General features: G+C 33.1%; 1 protein-coding gene across 1 annotated transcript; it reads right to left on the minus strand.

The window, feature by feature from the left end:
* Positions 1 to 3,825: 3,825 nt before the first annotated feature.
* LOC115985282 (F-box/kelch-repeat protein At3g23880-like) lies at positions 3,826 to 5,019 on the minus strand. The gene has a single exon (XM_031108241.1). It carries the CDS (start codon positions 5,017 to 5,019, stop codon positions 3,826 to 3,828), a length of 1,194 nt encoding a protein of 397 aa, XP_030964101.1.
* Positions 5,020 to 10,811: the final 5,792 nt, after the last annotated feature.

Consider the following 10,811-nt stretch of genomic DNA (forward strand, 5'->3'; position numbering starts at 1 on the left):
GCTCGTATTTTCAAACACTCATTTTTCAACCCCAAAAGGCTCCAAAATAACAGTTTTACCTTTTCTGCTATGAGTGCTATCTTGGCAACCAGAGAACTGCCACTAGAATGCATAAATTAGGATGGTATCCAGGATCCTGCTTTTCTAGGACTAAAACACTAGGTATTGCCTTTAAAAAAAAAAAAATGTTAAATGTTTGGGTTAGAGGGTGGGGTTTGATTGAGTTGTCTAAGCTGTTTTTACTCAGGAAGGAAATGATGGACCTACTATTATGATGCATTTGTAGCTCTCTTGAAATCCAGTGGCTATTTTTTCAATTGCATATAGTATTAATGTTAGCATCCTACATTGATAATATTTATAGCCGTTAACCAAGCAAAAATACTAGAGTATTAACTGGCAATTTATACTTCTTTTTTTTTTTTGCAGATATTGGTCTTTGAAAGAAGCATATGTTAAAGCCATATGAAGCAGACTGGCGTATTGGTTGAACAGAGTGGAGTTTTTGACTTTTTGAGCTGGGAAAAAAGACATTGGGTTAGTTCCTGACATAATATCATGTTTTAAGTCTTGGATCTTGAAGTGTGTCAATCCTGTATAGCATAGGATTGAAATGAGGCATATTTGGAGCTTCAACAAGAGTATCTTAATATTTGTATGCACATAACAAACAACATTTTCATGCTACAAGACCTTAAGATCATATAAATACCAGCTTGACCAAAGAGACCCACCCATTTATTTTGACCACTAGATTAGTTTCACAATAAAATTTTCAAAATTATGAGAAGCCATTCTTTCTTAAAGGTACAAACATGATTAGCTCCATAACAAGGCAGAACTCTAGGTCATCATCCACCAAACGACAATGCAACATATTCAACAGAAAAGCATCAAATACACTTGGGGCAAAAAAAAAAGTCCAAGAAGCCTAGGTTAAGAGCAACCAAATAAGCAATCACTTGTATGTCTTGATTTTTGTTTCTATCATAACTTATTCTATTGGCAATCAAGCACTTACACAATTCAAATGTATTCTGAGTAAAATATTGGGCAAAATAACCATTTTGATTTCAAGATATAAGGACAAACAACTCCAATAACAAACTGACATAAGAGGGTCTGGGTTAATTGAATGATACTGCCTACAAGTACGCAGTGGACATAACTTGTAAGTTCATGGCTCAAACATGGAAAAGAAAACGTAGACGCACAGCCATTGAATTAAAGGTTTGTTAGGTCTGATTATTATAGCTTCAATGGTAGCAAAATGCCAAGAAAAAATGTCAAAAGAAGTGTTTGTAAAGGTGCAAGGAGGGGGAGTGGCTTGAGATTAAATAGGAGCATCAACTGCCAGCTATTCTGGAGCTTGGTTTATTCTGTGAACAGTAGATTTATCAAAACATTGGAGTGGACTGGAGTCACTGTATCTTTGAAGAAACTTTTGGAGTTATCAAAACCAGGAATTTCAGTTAAAATGATTGCATCCTGCAATTGGCAAACAAATATAAGTGGAGTGGCTGTATCTTTGATGAAACTATTGGAGTTACTAAAGCCAGATGTTTTTAGTTAAGCTTACAATTGAGTGGCTAATTAAAGTTCTACATTATTGACAACCAGAATATAGCTTCAAGGAGAGTACAGAAATTTGGCATCATAATATATGTACGCATATAACAAACCACTTTTTCATGCTACAAGAGTAACAAGACCATAAGATCATAAAATAAAATAAAATAAAAAATCAGCTTTTTTCTCCAAAAAAAAAAAAAAAGTCAAAAGTACCAGCTTGACCAAACAGACTCACCCACTTCTTTTGAGTTTTGACCACTAGGTTAGTTTCATAATATAATTTTGCGTTTCAGAGAAGCCATTTTTTCTCACAGCTACAAGCATTATTAGCTCCATAGCAAGGCAGTACACTAGTATGTCATTGCTGCCTACAAGTATGCAGTTGGACATGAACATTTAATGTCATTGCCCCAACATGAAAGAAATGATACATTGTACAGTTAGTGGATTAAAGGGTTTTTATGGCTGTTAATAAGTAGCCTGCTTAGGGTTGATTGTTACAAGCTTCATAAGTAGATGCCAAGTCAAAATGTCAATAAAAAGGTCTGTAAAGGTGCAAGAAGGGGGGAGTGATTTGAACAGTAGTTTAAGTAGAATGGCTATATCTTTGATGAAACTATTAAAGTTATCAAAACCAGATGTTTCAGTTAAGAAATTTCACAGGAACACAGGAAATTTCCTACAATTTCTTAATTGGTTGCCGATAATAGGATAAATGGTAATTTAAGGGCTGGAACTGTAAAAGGGTTTTGAGATTTTATATGAACATAATAGCAGGGTTTGTAGGACAGAAGTCTGTCAAATTGTGCAGAAACAAGTCATAACAAAGTTCTGGACAGCAGCACAGGCTTTAAAATAGAGTGGTTTAAGGAGCTAATCAGAAGCTAAGGCACACATTATAAGTACAGTTCCAACAAATAAGACCTAGGTTTGTTTTAAATCTTAAAAGAGGCTTGACGAGGTAAAACTTTGAGTTTTTCAATAAGTTTGAGCAATACTTGTAAACTATATTAGTCAACTGTAACAGTATAGAAAGAACAGCATGAGTAAGGATGCGTCAAACCATTTGTTATTTAAGAAAAATTTACAGCATCAGTAAAGTCATAGAAAGAAAGGGATAGGAGAAAAGGAGAGAGAAAGGGAGGGTGGGGGAAGCAGACTATAGCAGACATCCTATCGAGGAGCCATAGACTAAAAAAAGAACTTCAGCTATTCTCAACAGCCGCAAAAGTGCAGTTATTTCTTTTTCACCAAATACACCATTTTAGGCAGTGCGGTATAAGTATAACCATTCCAAATCCCATTATTGTTGTGCCTTCTGCACCTTCCTTCCTATCATCCTAATATCCCAACATCCTACTTAGTCAGTAGATGAACCTGAAACAAGGAAACAGTTGCAGCCATAACCAAATTATAACTAAACACTGCAGCGACAACTTATCAACATTTTCTCTCCATTTCCCTTGGACATACAACAGCAGTCTATACCAACAACTAAGAAAAGGAAGACACTAACTCTACATGCCTTTTAAGTTCTACCTCATTTGCCAAACAAGTTTAATGAACAAATCCCTTAGTAGTATAAACCTTAGCATGTTATTTAGTATAAAGAACACAATAGCATTGAAAGAAACATAAGATTTAAGCACTTAAACAAGTTGATGCACATCCGCCAACAATAAACTTGTGATTGGACCCTGCTAAGCATGAGAAAATAGCATTCCATATCAAGATACAACTAGGCAAGAGAGATAGGATTGCTTATCTTGGAACCAACTCTCTCTCATATAAAGTAGCTTCTTATTATCAATATTAAGGTTAAATGCAGTACACAAACCAACAAAGACCATGTAGCTTGAACTAAGGAAGTAAGAACAAGACCTTGGAATGGCATCGTGCTCACTAGACAAGCACTTGCCTACTCCTTTTAAACATTCTCACTTTTAGATATTCTTTTATTTAGTTATGTTTTTTCAGTCAATTCTTCTTTAAATTGAAGTCAGAAGAGCTATAATCTAGCTCTTCGTAACTCTAAAGGAATAACAATCATCCATACCACAACAACCATTCACATACAAATATCAAATACTTATTTATAATAGCCACAAAAGGATAATGTAAACATGGAATAAAAGTCAAGCTTTAGCAATACTATCTAACTATCATGCCAACTACTAAGGAAAAGGAATAAACAAGGGTTTCACTTCATCCATACCACCATGACTTCAATCTTATATGCTCACCACCAACCCGTTAGTAAGATTCCACATTTGTTCCATCAAGTAAAACAAGGCTCTCCATGAAAGTAGTTATATATGAAGGATGTTGGATATCGGGATCCTTCTTCTCTTGTAGAGTTTCAATGTCAATTAAAGCATGCTTAAATCCTTGCCTCTCTCCTGGATCATTTCTGTAGCAAACCATAAGTGAACCATAATCGATCAAGGAAATCCAACAAGCCACCCTTTCAGATGGCACAACAAAAAGTTTATTCCAAGACTCAACCACACCATACTCCCTCAACGCCCATATTGAGAATTGAAAGCCAGGTTGTTCACTATGTTCACTTGTAATAAAAGACAGTTTCCCCTTGAATGATGAAAGACATCTTTGAAGGGTGTTGGCAGAACCATTAGGCAGTTCTAGCTTTCCGAATTTCTCACTATTGACATCAAATGACAAAATCATATTTTTACCCTTGCGATTTTCTTCTCCTTCTACTACAAATGCCAACCAGTGTAAAGCACCACTAACCAATGGAGCTGGCGAAAGATCGTTTGGACAATTCACTACACTGGTTGTGAACTCGATTCCAACCCTTCTCCATGAATCCGAACTTAATGTGTACACCTCAACCTCAGGCAGAGGCAGAGGCAGAGGTAGAGACAGAGGCAGAGCTAGAGCTAGAAAGAAACTAGAAAATGAAATCCTCACAACCTTGTAGTCATTGTTCTGGGAATGATAAGCAAATCCGAGTTTAACAAACCTTAACTGTCGTAAGCAAGTATGAGGCAATTTCTTGAATTTTCTAATACTCGGGTTCCACAAATATATATCATTAGCGCAAGTGGAGCTGCCATAATTAGCGAGGCACAATAAGCCATTGCAAGAACCCACTATTTGGAAACAAGCATTAGGAAAATCAAAAGGAACTCCAATCTCAGAAATCCTATCAAACGGGCGGTCCAAAGCCACCGTACAGACAGGTCTGTTAGTGTTGGAAGAAGGGTTTGTGTCTCTTACTGATGGCATGTGTATGACACAACCATTACCATGATTTTTGTTGTGATTAAGGTGGGTGGAGATGAAATAAGGCGTGGTGATTGAGGAGTCCCAGGATTTGCAAACGCACCTGAATCTTGTCACCGATTTCACCGGCAGTCTAGCCAGGATGTTCAGTACGATGTCGAACGGTAGTTGGTTCTTCCTGTGTCGGAGTTTTGTCATTTGGGACATTTAGAAACGAGATACGCTCAGAGAGAGAGGAACTAAACAGACTGAGAGAGACTGGTGTTCTCTGTTTCATATGAGAAGACATAGAGTTTCATTTAAAACACGCCTCTCCCAAAAAAAAACCCAGCAGCTATTTCCCAAAATAACGAGTTTCAATAAGCATATGAAACACGAGAAGAGATATTAGAGTTCCATTAAAACACGTAAAAAGACAACTAAAATCAAACAAAAGATTACTAACAAAATTAAAATCTCAATTAATAGCAGAAAAACTATTTAATAAAATCTAATGTTCATCTGCCAAGAGAGGCTAAATATCTCTTATAACCAAAAAAAAAAAAAAAATCACTCTATTTTTCCATATTAATTCTCGAATAAATTAAATCACAATTTTTTTTCTCTCACTTCTCACTTTTTTTTTTAATTATTATTATTTATAATTTAATAAAACTCATAGGGAAGAAAATAGATTTATGAATGGAATCAAATATGCAGTATTTAGAGACAAAAGTATTTGTTTATTGGATAAAAATCAATATACTTCTAATGTCGAATTGGGATCAACTAGGACAGAAATAAAGCATTGGGTTGAATGCTTCTTTGGCGTCAAAGTAATAGCTATAAGTTCTTGATGGGAAAAAAAAAAAAAAGTGTGAGTGAAAAATCCCACTAAATTGAATTGGGTCCATGAATCTAAGAACTAGTGAGAATTCTTAATCTCTCTCAATATATCTCTAAATTCGAAAATCTAGGATTTGAATTGATGTACTTTCATTGAGTCCTCCTAAATTGCATCGATTTATTTTAAGGATTTCATTTCAATTTGAATTTGGTTATTCACCATGTACGAGGATCCCTGCTAAACATCTATGGTTGAATGGCTAAGACACCCAATTCATAATTGGCAAATTCGTAGTAGTTACAATAATGTCGATGAGCGATTTGAACCTTGGTTATTTTTTATTCTATGGAGATATAATGTATGTGAGCCAACCCTGCTTTGATCTTCATGTTAGCTTCTATTTACTCTCCTTTTCTTTTATTTATTTAATTTTTTTGTTCTTCTTAGCTCTTATACTCTTGTTTTTGTCCCAATTAAAGTTTTTGGGCCCAAAATTTGTTGAGCCAGTCCTAGTGGTATTAATGGTGCTATAAGTGATGCTCAGGTGAAAGTGATGTTACTCCGAGATGACAAAAATTTCTTACCCTACACTCCTCACGAATTATTCCCACCCTAAAGAGGTCACTAAACCAAAATTTAGAGCCCAAAAAAAAAAAAAAGAAAAAAAGTCTCAAAAATGAACTTTATGCAAACTTTAGAGACAAAACGGATATTTTTGCCCAAAAATAAAAGTACAATAGAAATAAAATAAGATATAGAACCTTTCAACATTTTCATGAAAATTTATATTATTAAATAATATTATCAATTTAGGTCCAACTTCTCCATTTTTACTAGCATATGAGGACTTAACTCATGGTAGCCCCATCATAGGTTTCTAAGGTTTTGAAAGGAAACATGGAAGTATGATGGAAGAAAAGTTAAAGAATTTTTTTTCTTACAATTCTAGATAGACCTTTTTTTTTTTTTTTTTTTTTTAAGATTTCCTAACCTACATAGATCTTGTATCAAGGAGAGGATTTTGAAAATTACTTGGGAAAATTTTAATTCAAACAAACATACTTTATCAATGGATTTAACAGCTCTTTTAGTTATATTTTTTAATATATAAACATATTTATATTTAAGTTGTACAAAACATTAATGACACTCAAACTTAAATTCTTACCAATAAAAATAAATAAATAAAAAAAAAGAAGGTGCTGCACATGGTGCCAATAAGTCTAGTTTATATATATATATATATATATATATATATATATAAAACCGAAACTTTTGAAACTTTCACAATTTTCCACGACAGCATTATTTAAAAAAATAAAACTATTAAAACCAAAAAATAAAACTATTAAAAAATAAAATTAAAACCCTAAACACCGTTACTATTTCTAACCCAATAACTATTTCTCCCCAAAACAAACCCGATAATCTTCAACTTCTAAACAATACCTGATACAAAAACCTATTTCTCAATCTCTATCTCTCCTTCAAACGCAAACTCAACCCAACAAACATTGCAAGACCCATACCCTTCTCTCTCTTTATCAATCTCTCTACCCTTCTCCTTCCCCAAAACCCAAACGCCAATCAGATCTAACAGACCGCCTCTCATGGGACATTGGGACAAATCAAGTTTCAGAGACTAAAACAATTCCATTGGAGAGAGGCTACAGATATTTCTCTTAGTGGGTTTTCGCCAGAATCATCTGGCCGTTGGGGGGACGATATGGTATGTTAGGTTTGGTTTTGGATTTTGTTATTAATCTTGATTTGCATTGCTTTAAATTTTCAGATCCCATACCTTTTTATTAATCTTGATTACGGCTAGAACTTGAATAACAGGCAAACCCAATCAAAACCCATTTTGCCAATCACTTGTTAGATGCCGAGCTATTGATATCTACAAGTTTTGTATATCAAATTGAGGCATACTTCAATTTTATTTTCTATGTATATTTAAAAATTTTGGGGTTAATTATTCTGTGTTTTTCCATTTGGCTCTTGAGTTTGAGTTTATGGTTTGCAATTTTTTGCATTTTTAGTTGTTGCCGTTGGCTGTAGAGAAAAGCTCAGAAATTAGGCCCACTCTATGATTTCTTTTTACCACCATCAGAGACCAGTCTTTCTCAGACACTATTACCAGTAAGTTTTCTAATTTTTTTTTATAAGTTTTCCTATTAAATATGATTTAGGGTTTTGTTTGGGAGTATTTTCTCTTTTAGATTGATGGTTTTTGGAGCCCGTAGTGGGTTTTGTTAATTCCAATCAAAACTCTATCTTAATGTGAAGATAGTTTTAAATTTACGGTTCAGATTAGTTTTTATTGTTGTATAGCTTCTTTCTTTTTTTTCCTTCCTTCATGTTGTATAGTTTCTTCTCCTGCTTTTGTGTCGTTCCTTCCTTGCAACAACAAAGGTTCCATTCTTACATTGTTTATGCCTTAATAGTTCTATATTGTTCACTGTTGTTAAGATTCCATCTTCCTAATTAATTTCTGATTTCTTATTTTCATTCTTTTTCTTCTTTTCTCCAATTGCAGTATACCGTGTTTTTGTACCTGACATTGGGTCTTATGCCAAAAAAAATAATTGAATCAGGGTTAAAGGTACCCTGATTTCCCATTTTATTTTTCCAATTTTTGGGGATCTATTTTGTCAATTATTGTTTTTTTGGTTAGAATATTTTTCCTTGCTTGGTATACTTTTGTGAGATTTTAAAGTTTTCTTTATTTAGGTTATGGTTTTGTCATTGATAGAGGATTTGTTTCAATTTCTTTATGCCATCTTTTTCATTCAATTTTAAGTTTTGTCATAGGAAGTTCTGAGCATCCTAAGACTCTTATATCAACATGAGTTGCAAGTGCTATAATATATGTGATTCCAACTTTGAGTCCAACTATAATTCTTTCCTAATGTTGGTTGCAAAATTTTAGTTATAGAGATAGGGTTTTTTAGGTAGATTCTTGCTTACATCTATCTTTGTTGATGTCATTTTTTTCCATCTTTTCATTTCCTATGTCTTTGTCCAATTGAAGAAAATTGAAGTGTAGATTGCAATTCATTTGCCTCTTTGTTAGATTTCTGCATTGTTCAATGTAGCCTTATTTTGGGAATACAAGATTGATTGAAAATTGAGATTGCCATGAGTATTCATTTTGATAGGTGCATTAAAAATCTTCTAATTATAAGTTAATGAATCTGAGTTCTAATTTTAAGTAATGAGTGTGATTGTTGTATTATATACAACAAAAAATAAATAAATAAATAAAGGTCATGAACAAGGAAAATATTTGGAGTTGAGAAATTCAAAATGTAAACCTCTGCAAGATATTGCCAACTATTAAAAAACTAAGGGTCGTTTGGTATAGGAGTTTAAACATATGTTTTTAGTTTTTAAACAACATTGCACGCATTTTCACATACTTCTTCACCCACACGTATTTCCAAAAAATACAAACAACATTACTAGATCAACGTTACCAAAGGGCCCCTAAATATCAGGAAAGATATTAATTTGTTGTGGCTGGTCTCTCACTTCTTTCCTTTTTAAAAGTTCATGTTGTTCAGGTATTAGGAAAGTTATTAATTTGTTTAATAAATAAAAAAGAATAGCATAATATGAATGTATATACTCCATTTTAATTTGATCATAGATTGATCAAATCAATTGGTGTTTGTTTGCAATGCATCTATGATTTTGTAAATTTTATAGACCCAAAAAAGGAGGAGACTAAACCTGCATTTAGAATTCATCTCTATCTAAACTGTACTATGATTATTACACAATCATTGATTTAACTCTCTCTCCTTTTTTTGTTTTTGTGTAGGTGATTTTGTAGATTTCCATGCACCAATGTATATCTTACATGCCCACATTGCTTATCACGAACCAAGAACTTGTGCTACAAATAATAAATTAATGTTATGAACAATGTTAATGTTGTAGCTTCATTGATGGCATGTACTTAAATGATTTCAAGCAATTGCTTCAAATATTTTTTATTTTCTTGCTCATAGAAATAGCTATTAGTACATTATTGCATTGTCTCTATTTAAATGAACCTTACTGTCTTTTAAATTTTTTCCATAGAGAGTGGCTTGGCTAAGCCTAATAGCACTGCTTCGAATAATTGTGTTTTTGAAATTGATTGTATGTCTTACTTAAGATATATCCAAAGAGTTTATGAAATTTGGTTTTAATTGTTTATAGAGATAGTTGAAACTGAAATATATAGGCATTTCATTTGATTCCTTTCAAATAGACACTCTTTCAAACTACTATTATTTGCATGTACTTAAGATGTATCTAAAGGAAATTAGATGCATCTGACACAAATATATGTTGCTGCAAATGATCTCCTTAATAGTTTCCCAGAAGCCAACATAATCAAAATTGGGGGCCATAAAGAGTAGATAAGCAAAGATACTTAGACTATTTGTCAGCTATTTCTTTTCAAAGTATTGAATATTGTGTTTATGAGTTGCTTCTTATAAGAGATAGTGGCATAGTGCCCCATGTGTTTATGTGGCATATTATTCCCTGACAACAAATGCATGGTTTTGCTATTGCTGTCATGAGATTATTTACACATTTAAATATTCATTTTATCAATAAATTTTTTTATATGATTTATATTAGTGGTAGACTATAAATTGATTTGCAATTGAGCATTATGTGAATTCATATTATGCCCAAATTTGTGTATGAGCTATTGGAATGTTGACAATAATTTTTTCATCGACATAGAGAAACCAAGGTGTGGTCTTTATGTGTTATGTGAAACACCCGATATTTATAATCAAAGAACATATTTTGCACACTTTGTATGATTATTTGTAATTGTTATTTAACCAACTATCCCGTACATCGCACGGGTTAGCGACTAGTAATAACTAATAGCCGAAACGTTTGACTTTCTGTTGACCGCTTCTCATTGTGCCTCACAGCTACATAAATTTATGCCATGTATACATTTAAAAATACTGAACAATTGTGCCATTTCCTTTTAGCCTTTAAGTTTTATTATCTACTCACATTTTCACATAAAATGTGTATATTAAAACCCAAAAAAAAATTGTCATTAAGAAGAAAAGCATTTGATAAGGCACAGAGAAGAGAATTTGAAATAGCATTCGTAACGTGTATAAAGAGGGAGCGTTTGCAC

This window comes from Quercus lobata, chromosome 4 (assembly GCF_001633185.2).
Source record: "Quercus lobata isolate SW786 chromosome 4, ValleyOak3.0 Primary Assembly, whole genome shotgun sequence".
NCBI classification, from domain to species: Eukaryota; Viridiplantae; Streptophyta; class Magnoliopsida; order Fagales; family Fagaceae; genus Quercus; species Quercus lobata.

What these genes read in the sequence shown, in the direction of transcription:
- LOC115985282 (XM_031108241.1), bottom strand. Translation starts at nt 5,019, where the DNA reads ATGACAAAACTCCGACACAGGAAGAACCAACTACCGTTCGACATCGTA.